The sequence below is a fragment of the Nothobranchius furzeri genome, chromosome 1 (genome assembly GCF_043380555.1).
Source record: "Nothobranchius furzeri strain GRZ-AD chromosome 1, NfurGRZ-RIMD1, whole genome shotgun sequence".
Lineage (NCBI taxonomy): Eukaryota > Metazoa > Chordata > Actinopteri > Cyprinodontiformes > Nothobranchiidae > Nothobranchius > Nothobranchius furzeri.
In genome coordinates this window covers 42,937,370-42,962,002 of record NC_091741.1, presented here as the reverse complement: position 1 = coordinate 42,962,002, position 24,633 = coordinate 42,937,370, and the positions used below count along the sequence as shown (strand labels likewise).

The 24,633-nt window shown below is 39.8% G+C and overlaps 2 protein-coding genes across 4 annotated transcripts; one reads left to right on the top strand and one right to left on the bottom strand.

The window, feature by feature from the left end:
* Positions 1–418: 418 nt before the first annotated feature.
* guca1aa (guanylate cyclase activator 1Aa) lies at positions 419–2,806 on the top strand. The gene is made up of 4 exons (XM_015960699.3): positions 419–801; positions 2,138–2,287; positions 2,366–2,459; positions 2,626–2,806. The coding sequence occupies exons 1-4, from the start codon at positions 604–606 to the stop codon at positions 2,751–2,753; spliced, it is 570 nt and encodes a 189-aa protein (XP_015816185.1). The 5' UTR covers positions 419–603; the 3' UTR covers positions 2,754–2,806.
* Positions 644–24,606, bottom strand: orc5 (origin recognition complex, subunit 5). Of its 3 annotated transcripts, none has more exons than XM_015960677.3 (15): positions 24,356–24,606; positions 23,589–23,681; positions 22,203–22,388; positions 21,919–21,993; positions 8,672–8,783; positions 8,285–8,415; positions 8,142–8,190; positions 7,944–8,034; positions 7,777–7,832; positions 6,353–6,465; positions 6,217–6,264; positions 5,990–6,100; positions 4,491–4,603; positions 4,279–4,362; positions 644–761 (listed from the first exon to the last, which is right to left on the bottom strand). In XM_015960677.3, exons 1-14 carry the CDS (start codon positions 24,467–24,469, stop codon positions 4,317–4,319), a joined length of 1,338 nt encoding a protein of 445 aa, XP_015816163.3. In that variant the 5' UTR covers positions 24,470–24,606; the 3' UTR covers positions 644–761; positions 4,279–4,316. The 3 variants fall into 3 exon arrangements, with proteins under 3 accessions (XP_015816163.3, XP_015816153.3, XP_054596046.2); XM_015960667.3 differs by lacking the exon at positions 644–761 and adding an exon at positions 2,365–2,514; XM_054740071.2 differs by lacking the exon at positions 644–761 and adding an exon at positions 2,698–2,819.
* Positions 24,607–24,633: the final 27 nt, after the last annotated feature.

Genomic DNA, 24,633 nt, shown 5'->3' with positions numbered 1-24,633 from the left:
GTGGAAATCCAATGCAATTATTCCATGAAAAAAAAACTGAAAAGCTACTTTAACCTTCATTTTGACATCATATTTAAAAACATGAGTTAGTTTTTATAATGACTTCTAGCCAAAGTTATTAAGGACCATTGTGGAAGGTCCAAAGAGCCATGGTTACAGACCCCCTTCCTAATCTGTGGTGTACAGAATGAGGAACGTTCACCAAATTTTAGACCCTGCAGCACACTTAATTAGAATGCAGGCCAGGACGTATCCCAACAGCTGGGACGCACACTGGATGTCCCGTACCTGCATGTGAGGGATGAACATGGCATCATTCTTGTCAGCAGATCTCAGGGTAAACACAGAACAGTCAGGCTGCCCTTTCAATGGAGCGATTAAGCTTATTAACATAACAAGTTTACATGGATTACGGCCAGCGATTATACCCAGTGAGAACATCAAAGGGGGCGTGGTGGTACAGTAAGCTACATAAGGCCTGCACTGGTGGACATTCTCACCCTTAAAGGTTCCAGCATTGCATGACTGTGAAACTTGAGAACCTCCGCTTCACAGTAGACCCAACTGGACAAGGTCCACTTTGCACCTTCAGCCGCTGGTGAGATGGGAAACTCAAATGGATGCACCGTGGACGACCTGCAGGCGGTGGAGATGCACCTGTGGTACAAGAAGTTCATGACGGAGTGCCCTTCTGGTCAGCTCACACTGCACGAGTTCAAGCAGTTCTTTGGGCTGAAAGGTCTGGACCCGGAAGCCAATGCCTACATAGAGCAGATGTTCCGAACGTTTGACATGAACAAGGTAAGCTCACACACCGGAAATCATGAAACTCAGGACTGTAAAAAGTGGCTTTTCTTACATGTTGAGGTGCATTTAGTTGTTTTCCCCCCTCCTTTCACCTTCAAATGACCTTTGTCGTATAAATCTAAATAACATCTGGAAGCCTAAAAGGCGTTTACGGTGCAAATTTATTCCAAAGCATTAAAATTTTGTAATATCTGGATGAATTTTTAACAACAGAAAAATGTAGATTTATGCAACCTGTCAGTTAATCAACCTAGCATGTACAATCATCCTTAAACTGAAATGAAATGTATTTAAATGCTAATATTTCCTCATTCATTTGTTTGTGCACTCATAAAAAACAAATAAATAACTAATACACTTAACAGTAATTACAAAATCCCTACAAAAGGCATTAATATAAAATTACAGCATTTAGGAATGACTTTTATGGAGATTTCAAACCCTCAAGTTCTACTAAAGAGCCTCCTTTAAAAAACATCATTTGAAAAAAACCTCTGCTTCATAATTCAGTAAAACCAATGGGTCATATACCAGTAGGTGCTTTAAGTAAGGTTATTGTGTTGAAGATAAATCAAAAGGCAAATCTAACAATGTTTGTGCCATCTCAGGTTTACCAGTGCTTTTTTCTGTTTCCTTTAGATGCAGAAAAACAAAGATTTTAAAGTTGTGAACACTGCATTTAGATTACAGGACACCTTAGGTTCTTATGGGTTAAACAAATGTGCATTTATTTAAAGAATTTAGTATTTACGGACATTTTTAATTCAACAATAACGATTTGCAGCCATTTGAGGAGGAAATATTTCAAGATAAAATTCAGGTTATAATACAATTTTAGCTCCACTTACAACCTAACATGGTTCCAGTAAACAGTCCAAACGTGTGAGGAATAAATCCATGAGTTTTTCAATACCATTCACTTACAGGTCATTAGTCCATCTCAGTTATAAGCATGCATTGCAATCTTCCTCCTGGATCAGTTTCTGTTTGGGAGCATTTAAGTGTGTGACACGGTCATCTCAAGGTTTCGGTCTCAGAATCTATATTTATTCTCTTTCCAAGCCAACAAAAGGCCGCTGTAATCTCTGCGATGACTGAACAAAGAGATTATCCCAAAGACGATGCTTTGATGCTAAGACTGTTGTGACACGGACTGGAGATAATCCTCTTGTCTTGGTGCAGAATCAGCGAGCAGCTGTTTGACATTGCATCGGTGCACTCATTAAGGTTTTGATAGGCTGATAACCACTTGGTACCCAGCAGGTAGTTTTGTGTTGTAATCTGATGTTTGACACGGTTTTGATGTGAATCTCACTGCTCGGTTCTGCAGGACGGCTACATAGACTTCATGGAGTACGTGGCCGCTCTGAGTCTGGTGATGCGAGGAAAGATGGAGCACAAGCTGCGTTGGTATTTCAAACTTTACGACGTGGACGGAAATGGCTGCATCGACCGGCATGAGCTTCTGAATATCATCAAGGTAGAGTCAAACCCGTTGGTGCCGCACTTCTTTAAGAATCCTGGATGCAGCGTGCTGATTTTCTGCTTTCTCCTCCAGGCCATCCGTGCAATCAACGGGAATGACAATCAGGATCAATCAGCGGAAGAATTTACAAACCGCGTCTTTGACAGGATTGATATAAATGGAGATGGTGAGTATGTGAACAATAGCAGTGGGCAGATGATGGTTTAGGCATTTAATCCAGTCTGAAAATAAAAACAGAGGACAAAAAGTGCTGGTTAAATGCCAAAATCTTCATTCACTAAAGCAAAAAGTCCTTCTGATGCTGACAGATTTCTGACTGTTTCTTTACACAGGCGAGCTCTCATTAGAGGAGTTTGTGGAGGGCGCTCGTAGTGACGACGACTTCATGGAGGTGATGATGAAAAGTTTGGACCTTCGCCATATTGTGGCCATGATCCACAACAGAAGGCACAGCGTTTAGGACCTGTCCATCCAACGACCTCATCCTCTAAAGCAAAACTGACCCGAGTGCTTCGGTTCGCCGCCTCTGGCAAAACAAAGGGGTTTTTATAGAGTCAGATCTCTATTAAGATTGAATCCACCTCAATGTGATGCCAGCGCGCTGAAAACAGACTTATCGGGAGTTAAATCTCTAAAACGAGTGACACACATGCACTTTAAACGGGCTGGCTCAGCCAACCCTTGCAGACTGGTCATTGACCTTGTTTAATGATGGCGAGCTCTCCCAAGGCCGCCCTGGCATGAAGGATGATGTCTGAGACAGACGCCCTGAGGGATAAGGCAGGGAGATAGTGGAGCAGAGTGGCAATTATATGCACTCAACTGTTCTCTGCAGCTTTTTCTGCATCAGAATCCCTTTGCATCAAATTACTCAAACCTCTGTTCACCCGCTCTTGCCTGTGGGAGATCCAGGAGGAAGCCACGACTCTGCAGAGGGTTCAGCATCCTCGCTAATTTGGATTAAATCCGTGTGTGAAATGTAGGTACAAGTGCAATCTCTGGTGAGATTCTGTAAGCCTGCAAATGATTCTTAAATATTTTTATACTGTTTCATGTTTCAACATAAAAATAAGAAGCAAAAAATAAAAATAAAGTCTTGCTATTTTACAACATTTGTGTTTGGGTGCGTGTTTCTTTCCCTGAACTCTATATCACGGTTTTATCAGCTTCAAATGGAACACAGTTTGATAATTCTACTTTTGTTTATTTTTACAAATAAAATGAACAATAAATATTTGAAAATGTTTGACTTTTGGCTTCATACTCAAAATACAAGTCATGTATTTACTCGAGTTTTCATTTTTTATAGGTTCAAAGCAAACATACAAGCTGGATGCAACATAACATCCTTTTAATTTTTAAATGACCTGCAACACTCGTTTATCATGGTACTTGTGGCCCTTTTAAATATGACTGATAAATTATGATTAAGCTAAAAGAACGTGGAAATCAGCTGTAATCAAGTCAAAAGTCTTTGAAATTTGCTGTTTTCACAGCATTATCCTCCAACTACAATGCTGTAATCCAGCAGGGTAAAAACACATCAGAGGTAAAAATTCTGCCTCTGAGCAAGGACAATGAGTCATCTGTATGTTGCCAGGATGTCTGAACGTCAAGCAAATACCCACAGTGTCTAATGTCACTTTTATTTGCATTTGCATTATTTAAGACGTGATGTGAGTATTTGGGTGTCTTTTTAATTTTTTTTTATAAAAGTCTGTTAAGGTTATTGGTGTTCTAAGGATTATTGGTGCAAAAAGGCTTTATGGATATTTTTCTAAAACTGATGAAACTTGTGTGATTTTTTAAAGTTTGTTTACTACAAATTTGAATATTTGAGATCGTTTGTAATTCATATCAGCCACAAGGGGGCAGAATTATAATCAGATTAATTTTCCTCCACATAACAGAAGTCTGGACCGTTTATTCTGCCAAACACTTGTCTTGAAGTGTGTTCCTGCACGCATAAATCTTTCATATCTTACCATCATTGTGCGTCTTCTCTCCTTCAGGCCCCGCTGGCTCACAGGAAGTCGTACAGATACTTCACAATATCAAAGTTCACAGTCCTGAAAAAAAAAAAAAATCACACCAAGCACATTCTCCATAACACTATAAAAGGTCACATCCCTTGATTAATTTGGCAACTCTCTGTCGTGTGATAACAGATAACACACACACACACACACACACACACCTGGATATGGCAGAAATGAAATCCAGAGTAACTGCACACTTGTATTTTGGGGCATCGAGTTGGTCGTCATGGCTGATCTGAACCAGCAGCTGCAGGGTCACCAGAGAGGAGATCTAAAGGGAGGAGGAACAGAATGATTCTCTGATCCTGGAACAGACGGCTGATTCACTTTGACACAGCAGCTCTAAATATTGGAATGCAGAAACACAGATTTCCTGAAGGCATTTTAATCAGAACTTTTCGTAGATCTGAGGAAACCCTCTGTTTATTAAAGGTGCAGTATGAGATGTTTTTCTGGAGCTTTTATTCCATTTGCTCGAAATGCTCTTCACATTTCCCATCTCAGTGGCCTAGTGGTGTGTCCGCCCTGAGACTGGGATATCAGTGTTCAAATCCCAGTCAGATCAAACCCAAGACTTTAAAAATGAGCCCCAATAACTTCCTGCTTGACGCTCAGCTTTAAGGGGTTGGATTGGGGTTTAAAACACCAAATAGTTCCCAAGTGCAGCCACAGCTGCGGCTCACCGCTCCCCACGGGGATGGGTCAAATGCGGAGATGCAATTTCATCAGCATGTGATGATGACTAATGGACTTTAACTTTTAAAATATCATCACCAACCAATAAATATGTGTGTGTGTGTGTGTGTGTGTGTGTGTGTGTGTGTGTGTGTGCAGCAGAGAAGAAACATTACATTAAAAGATTTTATTCATCTAAATACCAGAATCATGTATTATTTATTTTGACTTCATCAGCTTAAACTCAATTAAAATCCTCTTTCCATGAAAGCAGTGGATGTAAAACACTGAAAATATTTTTTTGCAGGAAACATTCATCAGAAACAGTAAAGAGCATTTGTAAAAGGGAAATCATTTTTTAATGTTTAATGGCAAAAAACAACGGGTGGCCAAATATTTGCAACAATGCACTTTCTTTGATTGCTTCTTTAAACGGCAAAATCCAAATTTAGAATGTAATTTTGCTTAAAATATTAAAAACATGTTAGTTTCTTCAAGTAAGTTAAATAGGTGTTTAGAAATGCAGGAAAACACTAATTTAAAGGCTTTGAAATATCAAACCTCTGGATTAATTTTTTTAAAGGTTAAGGTTTAGTCTGTATTTTACAAGTTAAAGACACAAAACACCCTTAACACCACCAGCAGATAAAAGCCTTTGTTCAAATGTTATTTAAAATAGAAACTCATTAATAAAATCTACTTCGATGTAGTTTCAACACAACTCTGATAAAATTAAAAAATCTTTTCTACAACTATGTTGTCAGTTGGTATTGAAATGTAAAAGTTTCACTTTATTTGACTAAAGTTTATTTTTTCAGTGCTCGTATTTTTAGATTTGAAATTGAAATCCAGACAAAAATGACATTTTAAGAAGCAAAATCTTCTTTGTGTGAAAGAAAAGCAAAAACTTTTTGGCATAAAGGTTTTTCCTCACATTTTCTGAACAGAAATGTTAATAAAGTACTCCTAAAAATGATCAGACCTGGGAGAATATGCTAGCAGTCGGGGCCACTCTGCTGTCCACCACACTGTAAAAAATGGCGAGTAGACGGTCCAGAGGAAAGGGCTTCGGCCCAAGAAGGTGGTTACTCGTCTAAAAGAGACAGAATTCAATTCAATTCGATTCAAAAATACTTTATTAATCCCAGAAGAAAATTGATTAATTTCAATGGCTGATGTTTTAGATTTTAGGTGAGTTTGACCTCTCACCTTTTCATTTTTCTTCAAGAAGTTTGTTTTTCGTATTTTACCGTGATGCTGCGAGGCAGAAAGGGAAAACACAGCATCTTAAAACCAGTTTAGGAAAATAAAATAGCAGGTATGTAATGAACTGTAACTGTTCTACCTTCACAAAGAAGCGTTTATCAGTGCGAGCCGGGTTGTAGGAGGCCAGGTAGGCAGCAATCAGCAGGAACTTGGAGTAATAAGGAAGTTCAACATGAGTGTGAGCTGACAAACCTTTGAAGGAAAAAAACAATTCAATTCAATTCAAAAAAACTTTAATCATCCCCGAGGGGCGATTGTTTCAGTACAGAAGAATTGGTACTGTGGTCATTCGCAACAAGAGTCGCGCTACCGTTAGATAATAGTTGAAGAGGGGATTACATGAGGAGAATTGGGAGAGGGAAAAAAAGGCCGAGCAGAGTTGTGACAATGCTGGATCCTCATGGGCTGTATTATGGTAATGCCGTATAGACGGTGTTTAAAAATAGCAACGATATCAGTGACAATACCGTCCTGAAAAAAAAAACCGCAGTGCACTTAGATAAGAATGAATTTTTTTAAAACAATTTAATATGTAAAAAGTAAATTGATGTGTAAAACTGATGTATGGTTGATTTGTCTGTTTTATTTAAATAGTGATGGCAGACTATTGGGAGACATTCCACAAAGTTTATGAACATGACGCTGTCATGTGACAGTGCAGAGGAGAGAGAGAGTGCAGAGGAGAGGGAAAGAGAGAGAGAGAGAGAGAGAGAGAGAGAGAGAGAGAGAGAGAGAGAGAGAAAGAGAGAGAGAGAGAGAGAGAGAGAGAGAGAGAGAGAGGGGGGGGGGGGGGGAAGATAGCAGGTCCCACATTCACTGACTTGGTGTAAAAAAATAGAAAAATAAATAAAACTGTTTCTGAAGTTTGGAAGTAATTCGGGTTCAAAGCAAATGATAAAAGAGAGCCGATGTTATGTCAATCTGCGTTTCCCCTTCAACGAACGTTCCCGTGCATAAAGAGGTGACGTTGGGTTCCGTCGGCACTGCAGAGAAACAATCTAGATATGAAGCAACAGCTTATTTGAAGCCTGTTATTCAAGGAGATGACAAATCACTTTTCTGGTGGAAACATGCTGCTAGTCTCTTCCCGAGAGGTCGTGACTGGCTTGAAAGCTTGCATCTGCACCACAAGCTCACATCGGAGCAAACTGTCAGCACCGCAGGGAAAGTTGTTGGTCCATAACCTGCAATGTTGAAGCTAGAAAAGAAAAATGCTGTTTTTTTCTGGCAAAAATTATTTGTAATAAGCTGTATTTTTTTTATAAAAGGTGTTAATGTTATTTTTTCAGTAATAACAGCGTTTGGGATTCAGTTTCTAAATGGTGAAGGTAATGTTGCATCATAATTTTTGTAATCGTGTACACCATGGTAAAATGTGAAGGAAGTTTAACGATATCAAAATTTGGATACCGCCCAAGCCTTATCCCCACACACCTGTAGCATTATTTTTACCATAAGGGATCAAATAAAACTATGGCGTTTAGAGTTTAGAAGTGTCGGCACCTCTCACAGCTCCGGTTTCCTGCTCCTCCATCTGCTGCATTTGTTCCCACTGAAGACTAGAGGAGGATAAAACACACACATGATCATTAGACAACCCCACAGACTGCTTAGCTCGTTTAAAAAGACACTGATCCTTTTATCTAATAAAAGCTCAAGGGAAATCACACCTGGATACCTCTCGGAGGTAAACCGTCCGCATGGCTTTCTTCAGATGAGGCTCGATGTTTTTCCACAGCTTGTGTGTGTCGCCCACTTTCGCTGAACAAAACGAAACATGAAAACTGTTTACTACCACATCAGCATTACCTTGACATGAACAAAATGATAAAGTGCTTTTAAAATACAGATTTAGGTTCATACTTTACCTTTTCCTGCTTCTACGGGTTCACAAAACTTTGAAAAGTTGAGAGCAGCCTGGTCGGATAAAATAATCAAAAACAGTTACTGGCACATGAAACAAAAACAAAAGAAAAAGCTGCACCGAGTCATGAGAGTGTGTTTTTCTGACCAGGTGTCTCAGCTCTCGGAGGTCCCGACAGACCGAGTAGAAGACTCCAAGCAGGATGTTGATGTAAGAGGAGTAAAACTCAGCTGAATATGAAGGGTGTTTATTCTTGGACAAAACCTGCTTCAGCTCATCTGCAAATGAATTGAAATGCAGACTTTTTTGGAGCAAAACCTTAAAGCCCATCTTTAGTTCAATCTATCAAAAATGACAAAGTTATAACTGTTCTTTTACATTCTGACTACTCTGAAGCACAGTTGATGTGAGTTTTTGTGATCACTATCTTGCTTTGTAATGAAACAGCTCTGAAGTCGCTGCCTGGGGCATTCAAACCAAATCACAGGTACGATTCTCACTTCTCGCACATGCGTTGTGTGAGACGGACAATACCTTTGCTGTAGTCTGGGAAATGGAGCAGAAGAGGCTCAAAGCAGCCAGTGTTGGGTCTGAATGTCTCCCAAACTATTTCACTGAGCAGGATGACTGTGACGTTGTCCTCCACCTGAAAACAGATGTGATAAATACATCTCATCATTAATGAGTTGATTTAACGCTACAGCTAGAGCAGGAATCCATGGCAACAGATGTTCCTTTTTATTCATTTCATTAGTTTTATGTCCAACAAGTCACACACGTACATTCTTCAGTATTAATAAAGTTCATGATTACATTCTATAAGGGGTTTGAACTCCAGAAGATATCTATTTTTAGAGATTAATCTTAGAAAAAAATCATTTGGAAAATCAAAGTAATTTCAGTCATTTTTAAATTACAGTTTAAAACTTTTAAAATACCCTTATATTATGTTTGTCTAACAGACTTTTGAGTTTCTGTAAAGAGAGACAAAAAAGATTTAAAGGAACAGCGGAAGATCTTTTTCTTCCGGGTGGATCGTCTGAACCATTGGTCCGCACAGCTGTCAATCATTCTGGTGAAGCTTTAACGTAAGGCCGTCGTATGTGCTCGTTCCTGGGTTAGTTTTCACTTCCTGCTCATTCTGTTTAATCATATGCTACGGAAGCATAAACAAATCAGAAAAGGAATAAGGTGCAGACTGAGGTAGACAGAAGTAGTACAATACAGGTGAAAGAACAAATAAGCTAAATAAAATGCAAAAGAAAATAAATAGAATAAAAAAGGAACTGCACATAATCTAAATCGGACATTGTTGAAAAAATACAAATCTTCTTTTCTTGAGTGAGTGTGTGCTGCAAAGCTGGCAGCTACTTGTAAACAGAGAGTGCAAGAGGATAACTCTTTCATGCCCATTTTTTTTTTAATTGTGGAAAAGGCGGGTTCTTTCCTGAAATTCAGAAACAATCACCAACATACCTTTAACTGTTGACAACTGGTCAGGGTTAACATGTTTATTCAAGTCATCACTGAAGGATGGAGACACCATCATGAAATGAGATGCTAAATCCCTACTAGTGGATTTGTTATTGTAACCCAGAAGCTAGAACCTTAATGAGGTATTAACTAATTGGCTTACTAATATGATCCATCCTCAATTTAGATAAAATATAAAATATAAATTAAGGAAATTAACAATACTAATTAATAGATATCTAATTAACTAATAGATAATTTCATAATGAATTATTGGAAGGGTGAATAACTAAAATAACGAGTTTAATATTAAACATCGGTTAAAACAAGAATCTTGAACATCACTAACAGAAACAGAAGAGGAAAGCTGTATACTATTGGTCCAGGTGGGAATCTGAAATTTCATTGGCTGAGAGAAATAAGTCCCGCCTCCGCGAAATAAAACCGTGCGACGCAGCTGAGCGAGAGGAGAGACAAACGGCTGTGCAGCACGCAGATACAGAAAGCAAAGACTGAGCGGTTAGAGAGAGAGAGAGAGAGAAAAAAAAACAACGGTCGAGGCCGTGAAGAACCCTGATTTGGGTGCCGCATAGATAGAGGGAGAGGCGGACTTGACTCCTTCTAATAAGAGCTAGGAACTTGGAACCAACGCGGTGAGTAAAGAAAAAAAGAAGAGAAAAAGCTAACGATGCAACTTAAAAAAAAAAAAAAAGGAAACTTAAATAGCTTATCAAATTAATTCCATTCTTATAGATTTGTGTGGAGACGACAGAGTGAACCAATCCTCTGTAGGAGGGAACCGTTGGAGCGCGTTGGTGAGTGAATGAGATTAAATTCAGTAAATTATTAAATTCAAAAAGCTAATTACAGCAACCGAGGTGACAGCAGTGGGCTGCTAGACGTTAGATCCCAGGAGTTAACATCTCAAACTACCAGTTAACGGTGGTAGGGCATATAGGAGTTAACGGCTCAAACCGCCAGTTAACGGCGGTAGGGCATATGGGATTCCCAGGAGTTAACGGCTCAAACCGCCAGTTAATGGTGGTACGGCCTAGATGTACAAGGTCCTCAGGGGCGTTATAGCTAACGCCATAGAATTAGCAATGCGTCCCTTAACCAAACATTTAATAATAAAAAAAAATAGATAAATAAAAATAAATAAAAGCTAACTGATTAGGGAGGAATTATTTTACAAAGGTGGACCAAAGGACCAGAATTTATATTTTGTTGAATTTTGTTATAGAACATTTTATTTATTTATTTATTTATTTATTTATTTATTTATTGTGTTACAGATATACAAGGTGTCACAATGCTGTATAGAAACACAACTAAATGTATCCTTGTTGTCATGAATGTATTTCTTGTTGAATAGTGTAGAGTAATAGAATCTAACTGAGCCTATTGAGCTGAACAATTGTTGTCATATGTAATTATATTTCCAGAGCTACTGAGAATTATTTTAATAGACAATCAAATTGATGTTATGTTAGTTGAACTGTGAACCCAAACATGATTGGCTATGCCAATAGAGTGAAGCATTTGTTTAAGTCTGTAAGACTTTATGCTGTGATGTGACGAGAAGGGTCGATGCCAACTCGCTAACAGTCCTGTTGTTTACAGGCTGGGTTTTTTTTTTCCTTGGGTTTGATCCCGACTCCTATGATCACTCACTTGGAACGAGAACTGGATTTCTTCCTGACGAGGGAGATGGCGAGCCTTAACCACTGAACGAACCAGGACATCTCAAGTAACTGAAGAGCAGACTGCTCTCTTCTGTGAACAATCTCAACGGTGCGGTAGGAAAAAATCGCACCACCGGACTCTGACTTTCACCCCAAGCGTGGGGATTTGACTTGACGCCGGCTGACTTGTGACTCATATGATCAAATCTCATACCGAGCATTTTACTATTGTCGATTGTTTTCATCTGTTTTTGTGTGTTATCTTTATGTGTTATATTTCCCACTATTATTAAAATTTAGTATATAAACCGTTTCATGCTATACCCGTGACTCCAGTCATTCTTAAACAACCTCCAATTCTCCCCGAACCTAATTATTGGCCCATTTGTTTATTTTTTCTTTTAATTATCTTATTGTATCCTGTAATCCGGTTACATAAAACTTGGCGAGCCAGCCAGGAGAATTGTAGAGTTGTTACCTTAGCTAACCATTGACTGACATCATAAGAGTGCCTGGAGGTCACAGTGGTTTGCCATTTTGGCATTATTGGTACTTTTGAGTGTTTTAAAATGGAAGTTGTGAAAACAGAAAAGGTCAAAGTTTCAAATGCTGTTTTAATCAGTGGGTTAACTGATACAGACCTTGATAACGAAGTCTTTGGGTTTATGGAAGGATTCGGACCAGTTAACAGGCGCATTAAGTTACCAAACTGTGATCAGATTATTGTGGAGTTTCAACATGAAGCCACTGTTAAGGAATTAAAGAAACAATGTTTACCCTATGACAAACCTTGTACTAGGAACCCAGATCTTTTCTTTCATATTCAAGACCTAGCCAGCGCGTACAGTCTAGAAACTAGCACATCTGCCACTGATGCCTATCTGTCAGAGCTCAGGGACATAGCTGCGCGTAGCAATCAATCATTTAAAGACCTTCTAATGGAGGAACTGGCAAAAATTGGGGAATCTTTAGGAAGGGATACCCATGCATCTGAACCAGTCACTGAACCAGAGCCAATGCTCCATAGTGACCAAGTTACATATTCCCTGCCTTTAACACCAGAAGTTAACTATATGAACAACTCAAAGGACAATTGTCCACCTACAGAGACTGGAAAACAAAACCCTTGCATTCCACCAAATCTTTTAAACACACCTGAGGTTCAGCGAGTTATTGTGGAACACATTGTTAAAAGCAGTGAGGTTATCCCTCCGCCTACTTCACAATACAGACTAAAACCGTTCTCAGGGCGAGTTCCACACCCTTCTTTTGAAACTGACTATGATACTTGGCGTAGTAGTGTAGTGTTATGCATAAATGATCCTTCACTCACCAAGTCCCAAATTGTACGAAGAATCGTGGAGAGTCTGTCAGCCCCAGCAGCGAGCATCGTTAAAGCTCTTAGTCCAAAATCCGACCCGGAAACGTACCTTGAACATCTCGATTCAGCTTACGCAGCTGTCGAAGACGGCGACGAGCTCTTTGCTCGCTTCTTAAACACAAACCAGGACAGTGGTGAAAAACCTTCCGATTACTTTCAGAGGTTATACACCTTGTTAAACCTAGTTATTCAGAGGAATGGAATTTCCTCCAGTGACGCCGACCAGCAGCTGCTCAAGCAGTTTTGCAGAGGCTGTTGGGACAGCTCGCTGATTTCAAACCTGCAACTCGAACAAAAGAAAGACAACCCGCCTCATTTTACAGCACTTCTCCTCAAACTGCGCACTGAAGAAGACAAACAGGCTACTAAAGCAGCACGCATGAAACAACACTTAGGGGCACAACGAACTAGAGTGTATTCAAATGTGCAAACAACATGCTCTCAGAGTAAAAACACTTGTGAACTGGAAATAGATGATAACTGTGATGACTTACGCAAACAAATCGCTGAGCTCAGGAGCCAAATTGCACAGCTTAAGGTTAACAACACAGATAAAAAGGCAAAGAAAACTCAAAAAGAGTCAAAACCCCGTGTGGGGACTAAAATTCCAGATGAGCCCAAACAGATTCAGCAGATAACAGCAGTGGTGCCCAGACCAAAGCCTGGATACTGTTTTAAGTGCGGAGAAGATGGGCACATAGCTTCTAGCTGTAGCAACGAGCCAAATCCAGCACTAGTTGCAACTAAAAGACTTGCTCTTAGACAGAAGCAGCGCGAGTGGGAGATGTCAAAGCCAATTGCTCAGTCTCCTCCTTTAAACCGGTAGAAGCTCCTATCGTGGGACAGATAGGTGCTAAAGTAGAACCAAGTCCCTCTAAGGAAAGGACAGAGAGACTTTTTTGCAAGCCAGTTCATGCTCATTCAGTGCCAAAACTTCCCAAAAGATTAGTGGGTGGGCGATGCACAGCTACAGTCTCAGTTAACAGTGTTGAATGTAATTGTTTACTGGATTCAGGGTCCCAGGTAACCACCATTGCCAATTCTTTTTACCAAGAACACTTACCTGACCTCTCAATTAAACCCATCAGTAATCTGTTAGAAGTCGAGGGCGCAAACGGTCAAGCAGTTCCTTATTTAGGATACATAGAGATAAGTGTCACATTTCCAAAAGAGCTCGATCAGTCTGGACTTGAGTTACCTACCCTTGCGTTAGTGGTTCCGGATATAAGCTCAAACTCTGATACACCACTACTCATTGGCACAAACACACTCGATCCTTTGTTAGAGCAATTGTCTGCCAATAACTTACCTGATTCCAAGGCACTCTCTTATGGGTACCAACACGTGCTAAAAGCCTTAGCAGTCAGAAAAAAACAAAGCAAAGATGGACGAGTTGGTGTGGTGAAGCTTCGAGGGAGAACCCAAGAAGTTCTCCCTGCAAATAAAAAACTGTTACTAGAAGGGTTTATGCAACCCAGCCAAAACAAGCATGAGCCTTATGCACTCATTGAACAACCCACCAATGGTTCTCTACCAGGGGGTATAATTGTAGACTGTTGCCTCATTTCCTTACCTTCACATGGTCCATACAAAGTACCTGTTGTACTAAGAAACGAAACTAACCATGACATCACATTACCCACTAACTGTGTGATCGCTGAGTTAGTTAAAGCCGATCGTGTTATGCCATATCCAGAACCTGACAAAAGTGATCAGAAAGTACTTGCGGCGTGTAGTTCGCAGCAACAGACTTCACCTTCAAACCCTCCTCTCAGTTTTGACTTCGGTACTTCGCCCTTGTCCGAAGAATGGAAAGGGAGGATCACCAACAAACTTAACACTTACTCCGATGTGTTTTCGCACCACGATCTTGATTTTGGTCATACACAACAGATAAGACATCACATCAACTTAAAAGACGAGACCCCATTCAAACAGAAATCTCGGCCGATCCATCCACATGATTATGAAGCCGTGAGAAAACATTTGGAAGCCCTCTTGGAAACCGGTATAATAAGAGAGTCGGAGTCTCCATTTGCCTCACCAATAGTGGTAGTTCGGAAAAAGAATGGTGAGGTACGTCTATGTATAGACTATAGAAAGCTTAATCTGCAAACCATTCGCGACGCATATGCCCTGCCTAACTTGGAGGAGTCCTTTTCTGCTCTCGCTGGATCACAGTGGTTTTCTGTGATGGACCTCAAGTCAGGTTACTATCAAATAGAGATGTGTGAAAAGGATAAACCTAAAACTGCTTTTGTTTGCCCGTTTGGGTTTTATGAATTTAACCGTATGCCACAAGGAATAACAAATGCTCCAAGCACTTTCCAACGGGTTATGGAAAAGTGTATGAAGGACATTAATCTGAAGGAAGTGTTAGTTTTCCTAGACGACTTGATCGTCTTTTCCAACTCCTTGGAAGAACACGAAACCAGACTTTCTCACGTTCTTGAACGGCTTAGAGAATACGGACTCAAGCTATCACCAGATAAGTGTCGTTTTTTCCAGACATCTGTGCGTTATCTTGGACATATAGTATCTCGAGATGGCATAAAAACCGATCCAGATAAGGTGGAAGCACTCAAAACATGGCCGAAGCCTCAGACTTTGAAGGAACTCCAATCTTTCTTAGGATTTACCGGTTATTACCGACGCTTCGTTAAAGATTACTCAAATATTGTCAAGCCACTAACATCTCTCACGGCTGGTTATCCACCCAAACGGAAAAACTTTAAAACACCACCATGTAGATCAAAGTACTTGAACCCCAAAGAACCCTTTGGGAATCGTTGGAGCCAAGACTGTGAGAAGTCCTTTCAAACTATTATTGAAAAACTTACCACTTCGCCAGTTCTTGGCTACGCTGACGCAAAACTCCCATATCTAGTACACACAGATGCTAGTACGACCGGACTCGGTGCAGCGCTATACCAAGTGCAAAACGGTGTCACACAGGTAATCGCTTATGCAAGTCGCGGTTTAAGCTCTAGTGAAACTAGGTACCCTGCGCACAAGTTGGAGTTTCTAGCCTTAAAGTGGGCCATAACAGATAAGTTTCATGACTATTTGTATGGGAACACATTCACTGTCATTACTGATAATAATCCGTTAACTTACCTCTTAACAACGGCAAAACTCGATGCAACGAGCTATCGTTGGCTAGCTGCGTTGTCCACCTATAATTTTGACATCAGATACCGTGCAGGTACACAGAACGTTGACGCGGATGGCCTGTCTAGGAGGCTGCATGATAAACCTGAAGACAACTCAAAATTCACTGAGGAATGCCAACGACTAGATGAGTTCCGATCTCATCTTTTATCCTCTGTCAAAGAAGTCGAGCTTCAACTTCAAGCCGAAGCAGTGAAGGCAACATGCCAAAAGCACATGGTCTTGGATGAGACTGATTCTCCTTGTGGTTTAGTTCAGTCACTTGCCATGTCTGCAGCGGCCATTCCAGACCTATTCCAGTTGGAAGACAATAGTGACAGTTTCTTTGCTGTGCCCAAGTATAACCATGCTGACCTTGTCTCCTTGCAGAGGAAAGATCCAACCATTGGCCGAGTCATTCAGCTGCTTATGACTGACAATAAACCGCCAACTGATACTATTGCAGAACCCCGGTGGTTCTTAACCTTTTGAGAGAGTGGAAACGGTTTGAGTTTCAAAATGATTTACTGTACCGGAGACGCCAATTAGGACCAGAGACATCATTGCAGTTAGTCTTGCCTGATTCATTACGTTCAACAGTCATGCAAAGCCTACATGATGATATGGGGCATCTTGGGGTTGAACGTACGACAGATCTCATTCGGTCCCGTTTTTACTGGCCAAGAATGGCTAGTGATATCGAAATCAAAGTTAAAACTTGCGAAAGATGTATCCGTCGGAAGGCCCTCCCTGACAAAGCTGCTCCAATGGTGAGTATTACCACCACCAGACCTATGGAGTTAGTTTGCATGGATTTTCTCTCCATAGAACCAGACAGTAAGAACACTAAAGATGTCTTAGTGATTACAGACCATTTTACAAAGTATGCAGTGTCCATCCCAACCAAAGATCAGAAAGCCACCACCGTCGCGAAGAACCTGTGGGAACATTTTTTAGTCCACTACGGGTTTCCTGAGCGTCTTCATAGTGATCAGGGACGGGATTTCGAATCACGTACAATCAAGGAACTTTGTTCTTTACTTGGTATCCGTAAAGTCAGAACGAGCCCTTATCACCCTCGTGGCAACCCCGTTGAACGGTACAATCGTACATTACTCAGCATGTTGGGAACTTTACAAGCCACTGAGAAACATCACTGGCGCGATTTTGTAAAACCACTTACTCACTCGTACAATTGTACAAAAAATGACGTGACGGGATACTCTCCCTACGAGCTAATGTTCGGTAGGCAGCCTCGGTTGCCTATAGATATTGCCTTTGGGTTACCGCATTTGAACAAGCCCTCTATAACTCATTCTCGGTATGTTAAAGAACTGAAGAGTCATCTGGAACAGAGTTATGACATTGTCATAAAAAACTCTCAAAAAACAGCGAGGAAGAACAAAGAACGGTTCGACAGAAACATTCGTGAGTCCACACTAGGTGTGGGAGATCGTGTTTTAGTCCGAAATCTTCGCTTAAGAGAAAAGCATAAATTAGCAGACAAATGGGAGCAAACAGTGTATATAGTTCTCAAACAGATGGAAAACTTGCCAGTATACACTGTAAAACCAGAGAACGGAGAAGGACCCAACAGAACACTCCACAGAGATCTTTTACTGCCTTGTGGTTTTCTCTCTTCATTAGAAAATGAAACAGAACGCGTTACGAAACCTAGCAGACCTCATACAAGACAGAGTTCAGCCTTAGAACCTGACCCAGATGAGCCACTTGACGAAGAGGTAGATGAGTTTTATTACTCTGATCTTCCACAAGTGCTAAACCGACCATCCTATCAAATAGCGGTCACCTTGCCAAATAGGGAACTCATAGCAGATTCAGGACCGGTAAATAATATTCAACAACAAAACACACTATCCTTACACACAGGGGATCGCAAGGAACCAACCTTAGCTGGTAATGAAAATGCTGAATTGTCCTTACTTGACAAAGGCATCAACACCGAAACATTCTTACCTGACAGAATGAGTGAAACTGCGACATTCTTACCTGAAAGAGTGAAAGAAGCAGCAACATACTTACCTGAAGAAACGAAAAAAAACGAAGTATACTTACCTGACGTAGAAACGGGGGATGAAACTAACACAAACCTACCTCAATTGGATGGTGTCCTAAAGTCGCAGCAACGTGATGTAAGTTTTGAACCCATCATACACGATCAGACACATACATCTGAAAAGACCAAAGTCTTAGAGAATAGCTCATCAGCTCTGTCGGAAACAGAGAGCTCACTTCGTCCTGTCTCAGTTGAGAATCAAACCGAAACGGATGAGCATGATACTGTGCAACCAGAGATGTATGTCAGGAGATCTGAACGAAGTAGTCAGCCTCCTCAAAGACTAACTTACTCTCAATTGGGCAATCCACTAGTGACCGTAGTTAGGTCCCTTTTCCAAGGACTTAATAAAGCTTTTATTGACTCTCTTACTCAAGAAGTTGTGTACCCCGTAGAAACAATGCACAGGGACGTGCATGATATTTAATGGGGGAGGATGTAACCAAGAAGCTAGAACCTTAATGAGGTATTAACTAATTGGCTTACTAATATGATCCATCCTCAATTTAGATAAAATATAAAATATAAATTAAGGAAATTAACAATACTAATTAATAGATATCTAATTAACTAATAGATAATTTCATAATGAATTATTGGAAGGGTGAATAACTAAAATAACGAGTTTAATATTAAACATCGGTTAAAACAAGAATCTTGAACATCACTAACAGAAACAGAAGAGGAAAGCTGTATACTATTGGTCCAGGTGGGAATCTGAAATTTCATTGGCTGAGAGAAATAAGTCCCGCCTCCGCGAAATAAAACCGTGCGACGCAGCTGAGCGAGAGGAGAGACAAACGGCTGTGCAGCACGCAGATACAGAAAGCAAAGACTGAGCGGTTAGAGAGAAAGAGAGAGAGAAAAAAAAACAACGGTCGAGGCCGTGAAGAACCCTGATTTGGGTGCCGCATAGATAGAGGGAGAGGCGGACTTGACTCCTTCTAATAAGAGCTAGGAACTTGGAACCAACGCGGTGAGTAAAGAAAAAAGAAGAGAAAAAGCTAACGATGCAACTTAAAAAAAAAAAAAAGGAAACTTAAATAGCTTATCAAATTAATTCCATTCTTATAGATTTGTGTGGAGACGACAGAGTGAACCAATCCTCTGTAGGAGGGAACCGTTGGAGCGCGTTGGTGAGTGAATGAGATTAAATTCAGTAAATTATTAAATTCAAAAAGCTAATTACAGCAACCGAGGTGACAGCAGTGGGCTGCTAGACGTTAGATCCCAGGAGTTAACATCTCAAACTACCAGTTAACGGTGGTAGGGCATATAGGAGTTAACGGCTCAAACCGCCAGTTAACGGCGGTAGGGCATATGGGATTCCCAGGAGTTAACGGCTCAAACCGCCAGTTAATGGTGGTACGGCCTAGATGTACAAGGTCCTCAGGGGCGTTATAGCTAACGCCATAGAATTAGCAATGCGTCCCTTAACCAAACATTTAATAATAAAAAAAATAGATAAATAAAAATAAATAAAAGCTAACTGATTAGGGAGGAATTATTTTACAAAGGTGGACCAAAGGACCAGAATTTATATTTTGTTGAATTTTGTTATAGAACATTTTATTTATTTATTTATTTATTTATTTATTTATTGTGTTACAGAATGAATATCCTTTAAAATAATTTCTACATGTTCATTTCTTTACTTTCACAACTGACCAGTAAGAATATCCTTTAGACAATGATAAATAATTTAATTGCTATGTAGAAAAGGAATTACAAAAAGGTGTTGTTAAATAAATGTTAAAAGGGCTTGCCATACATACCATACCATGTTTATTTATAGAGCACATTTAAAAGCAGCAAAGCAGCAGGGAACAGAGGAGCTCCGTAAAAACAGAAATAAAATCAAACAACCTAAAAATGAGATTAAAAATAGACAAATAAAAGTGTCATTGGTACTAAAAACATGAGAAAATAAAAGCAGGGAAAGCACAGAATAAAACACCAAAGGCAATCAGTCCTAAGATATAGTAAAAGTAGGTCAATGACCAAAGGCAAGGTGATAAAATAGGTTTGCAGCGCAGACTTAAAACGGCCTAGTGAAGGGGCCTGTCGTATTTGGAGGGGGAGGGCATTCCAGAGTTTGGGGGCAGCGAAAGAGAATGCTCGCTCTCCACGAGATTTGTAGTGCATCTTCGGGATGCACAGTAGTAGCTGATCTGCTGATCTAAGGGATCTAGAAGGAGCATACAGTTTTATTAGTTCAGCGAGGTAAGTGGGAGTTGGGCCTTTCAATGCATGTACATGTTTGTTGTAGACAAATACAGAGGAATCGTAGAACATTACCAAATGAACCCTCGTTCACTGGATTGTTCTAATATTACTGTTGAATCACTTCAGTAAGGGCTGGTCGATATGGCCTAAAATCAATATCACGATAAATTGAGGATTTCACCTCCATAACGATAAATGGACGATAACTACAGGTATGCGCAGAAACAAAAGTTGCCCACTAGATGAGGTTGTCACATGAATTACGTTGAGTCACATTTTTACGTTGCTCAAGGTGGTACAGCTTCTTAAAAAAATGAATGTTGCCAACCTACACACATCTTTTCATTTTTTTATTATCAAATTTATTGACATGGAAAAAAAAATTGCGATAAGTCTGAAATTTCGTTAACGATAAATTTTCGATTTATTGCCCAGCCCTAACTTCAGTCACGGTCGTAATCTGACTCAGTTGGAGCTACTTTTTGTGCGTGATGATCTCAGAGACGATGACAAGTTTAAATAACCAGAAGTCCACTTCCCCGTGTCAACTCCACAAAAGAGCAATGGTTGTGTCTACTCCATGTTACAAACACACTTATTATTGTGTGTTTTCAATTATTGGCTAAAAGAAAAGTGAACATTGAAACACAAGAAGTATTTTACTGATGCAGACATGATGCAGACGTTGCTGTTTTGACTGAACCTCGGGTCAGAACAAAACATGGTGGAGATGCATTTAGTTACTATGCTGCTCACATATGGAATTGGCTTCCCCTTGACCTCAGATCTGCCCCAACCCTAGTGTTGTTTAAATCGCCTTTAAATGAATTGTTTCTTATCATGCGTCAAATCCGCTGTAATCTGCGTTGTAACTTTGTCTTCTCCTTCAGCTCTAAACTGTAATTCCATCTGTGTGTATTCTAATTTGTGTTTTTATGTGTTTTCATATCATGTCCTGATAATTGCAAAGCACAGTGAATTGCCTCCGTGTTTGAAATGTGCTCTATGAATAAAGCTGCCTTGCCTTGATTGAAGGAGGCAAGTTGTATTCAAGCTAATTGTATCAAAGCGTGTTAACAAATGATAATAATGTGGCCCATTGAGACTTGTATTTGAGTACCTCTGGAGTAACATTTTTATTGGACCCTTTTGGATGTAAAAACACTATTTTGTTTCAGATGGCTCTGTTCTGTCAATGATGAGGCTTCAAGTGGTGAGTTAAACATTTTGGAGGAATTTCAGTGTGGTTTGACAAAAGCCTGTACGTTGTCTACAATTACTGTTGTATCCTTGACTGGCATATATCATTGGAATCACAAGAATCCTAGCTTTCTAATTATGTATAATATGTAAATGTATATAGAAAGTGTGTTGAAAGACGATGCTAATTTGACCAGTAATTATGTTTATCCCATGTGTGAGACTAATTGGCACCTGGCAGCAAAAAAAAGATGCATAAAGTGAGTTTTGCATTATATGTCCCCTTTAATTCTTACATCATTCTCCACATACCCATGATTCTACGTCTTAATTATCACTTCAAAATCCCATGTGGCAGCACTGCAACAGGATCACAGCTTGTACAGAAAAAAAACATCACTTGAGTCTATTTAAAATGCAGCAAGTGGTTGCCATCTTTCCTTCCTAACAGCATTATGAAAGAGCTCTCTACAAACAGCAGCTCAAGGACATTTCCTCACTAATAAAACTCTTCATCATCGGCGCAGTTTATCAACAACAAAGCGTTTTGGGTGATAAACACCACAAAGAGCGAGCTGTGTTTTCTCACCAGTTCCTGAAGACGAAGGAGGGCAGGAAGAAGATTGGCATCGGCGTCTCTTAGAAGTTCAGGCTTCTCCATAATCTGAAACATATCCACGTGTTTACTTTCGGTTTACAACATTTACACTCACTAAATAAAAGGTGTTTAAATGAAAAACACTTTCAGTCCAAATTCTACATCAAATTAACACTGTTTCTGGCACAGAAACGTCAGGTCAATACATCTGGAGCTTTGTTTACCACTTGCATTACAACAGATGGCATCATAAATAACACAGATGTGTCACTCACGATGTATCGCGTCTGCTCAGCAGGAAACTGGGAGGATTGTTGCCTGTAGATCCGCACAAAGTCAGACAAGGAGGGACTACGAGGGAGCAGCGAGGCAGCATCGCAGCCAAAGAAGGACAGTAGCACTTGTTCAAACAGCAACGCAACAGACACACATTCGACGCAGCTGACCGTGGCGTGAGGAAGCTGAGGAGGAGAAGGAGCAATGGTGAAGGTCAAAAAGTCATAAGATGGGTGAACATAAAAACTCCACTCTGTGTTAATTTTTAATCCGATTTAAAAAGTAATAAATTTCCCCACTGTGTGATTAATAAAGTCTATTTTATTCTAACATTTGATGAAAGAAATACAAATTAAATAAATAAAAAGTATGCTGGGGCCTTTATATAAAAACCTTGAATGAATGTATTTGTGATTCGGGTCTTTTCTGGACAAAAGAAGGCCCTGATGTACACTTTTTGTAGCCACCACTTTTATGTGAACGTTTGTAGAAGAAACACAAACTACTTTGAGTTCTTTATAATAAAACCCATATAAAAACCACTGGCAAGAAAGTAGCCATCCATAAACTACAAATTTTAATATTCTACACGATTTAAAAGGCTTTGTTTGCTTCTAGATATTTTGTTATTGTAATAGTACTCTGCAGTGGTCTGTTTAAAGGTTTACACAAGCTGAAAGAGTAAGGATCCAACTCTGAAATAAAACAAGCCCACATGTTCATCACTTGTCCTTCAACCATCTTTTTTTTCCAGAAAGGCGACTTATTGTGCTCAAACTCTGGATTTTATAATCAGCCCACATTTCATGAAGTAAAGCTAATAGACTTGTTAAATGTAAAATAAACTATTTCAAGCGGTTATTTCTTGTCATTCTCATGATGATGTAATACAGATCATGTCAAAGTGATGAATGGCCTGCATTTGTTTATTAGCGCCTTTCTGAGTTAGAGGACTCCAAAGTGCTTCAACCTACAGTCATTCACACACTGATGAGCTACACTGTAACCACAGCTAAACTGGGGCATTTTGACGGAGGCGAGGCTCCCTTACACAGGTGCCACAGGTCCCTCCAACCACTGACAGTCTGACACAATGGCCAACTCAACACAGCCTGGGATTGAACCAGTAAACCACCAGTTACAGAGTGAACTCCTAACCCCTAAGCCACCTTCACCCCTTCATAATGTTCTTATTTTATGGAGCATGAATTTGGGGTTTTTCTTATCTGTAACCTTTAATATTCCTAATTACAAGGAATAAACTATTTTAGTCTGTGTAATAAATAAATGGGTATCAATTTCTGAAATGAGGGACAAGCATAGAAATTTGCCATTTAATGAATTTTTTTTTGGAAAGGCACCCATAGACAATAAGTATCTCTCACCTCCAACTCTTCCATCAAAATATTTGTCACGTGACTTTTTCCTGAGGACCGATGGCCATAGATGAAGACTGAAGGGTAGCAGTACTGCTGTGGCTGGAAGAGCATAAAAATAGCATTTTTGTATCAATATTTTTTTGCATTTTAATGTATAAATTTCCCAAGGATTAAAATGTCATCATCTACTCACAACATTAGAAGCTTGTAACAATAGCTTTGTCACAAAAAAAAAAAAAAAAAAATAAGCTACTGCTGGCTCTTGATTATCCCACAGCTTCATATTTTTTAGATATTTTTTTAGATTCTCGTATAACTTTAGAATTACACCAAAATATATTTTGCTGCAGTTGCCCAAACATAATTTACATTAGGGAATTATGTCATCTTGATGCAGCTTTTATTTAGGTTTAGATGTCTGTAAACATATGAAGGTTTCTGGGTACCATTGTATTTTCTCAAGCAAACTTATATTATAAAAATGTGTAAATATGTACTGCAAAGAAAAATCATGCAATAAATTGAAAAAGCTCTACTGAGGACAGCCCGTTGTGCTCAAACAGCCAAATGACACCATCAAGATTATACAACTTGCATTGCACTAACACAAAAAGATTTGATGAGCATCTTCGGCAAGCTGTAATGTGCCTGCGAAACAAAGGTTTACAGACGTGAAACTCCAGTTTACCTGACAGAGAAAACACAATCAAACGCTGACAGTGAGAATGGAGACCAAGCCAACGATTCTTTTAAACCACCATTATAGTTCCTACCTGTCCCATGAGAGACAGCAGCATCCCAGCCTGGACTTCTCTACAAGGCAGCAGCTCTGAGACTCTTTTTAGCCTTTCTTCGTCGTATCCTGGTTGCTGTAACAGCCCCGTCATCCTTACCGTCCAACTCCCAAATATGCCCGCACGGTTTAATCGTCACGAGGCTTAGAATAATCTGTCTAAAACCGTGACAGTTAGCATAAAACTCGGCTTTTTGTAACTGAAAGTCCACCGACACGAGGCGGAAAAGACGAACACAGGCGGTAATTTGGGAGGAA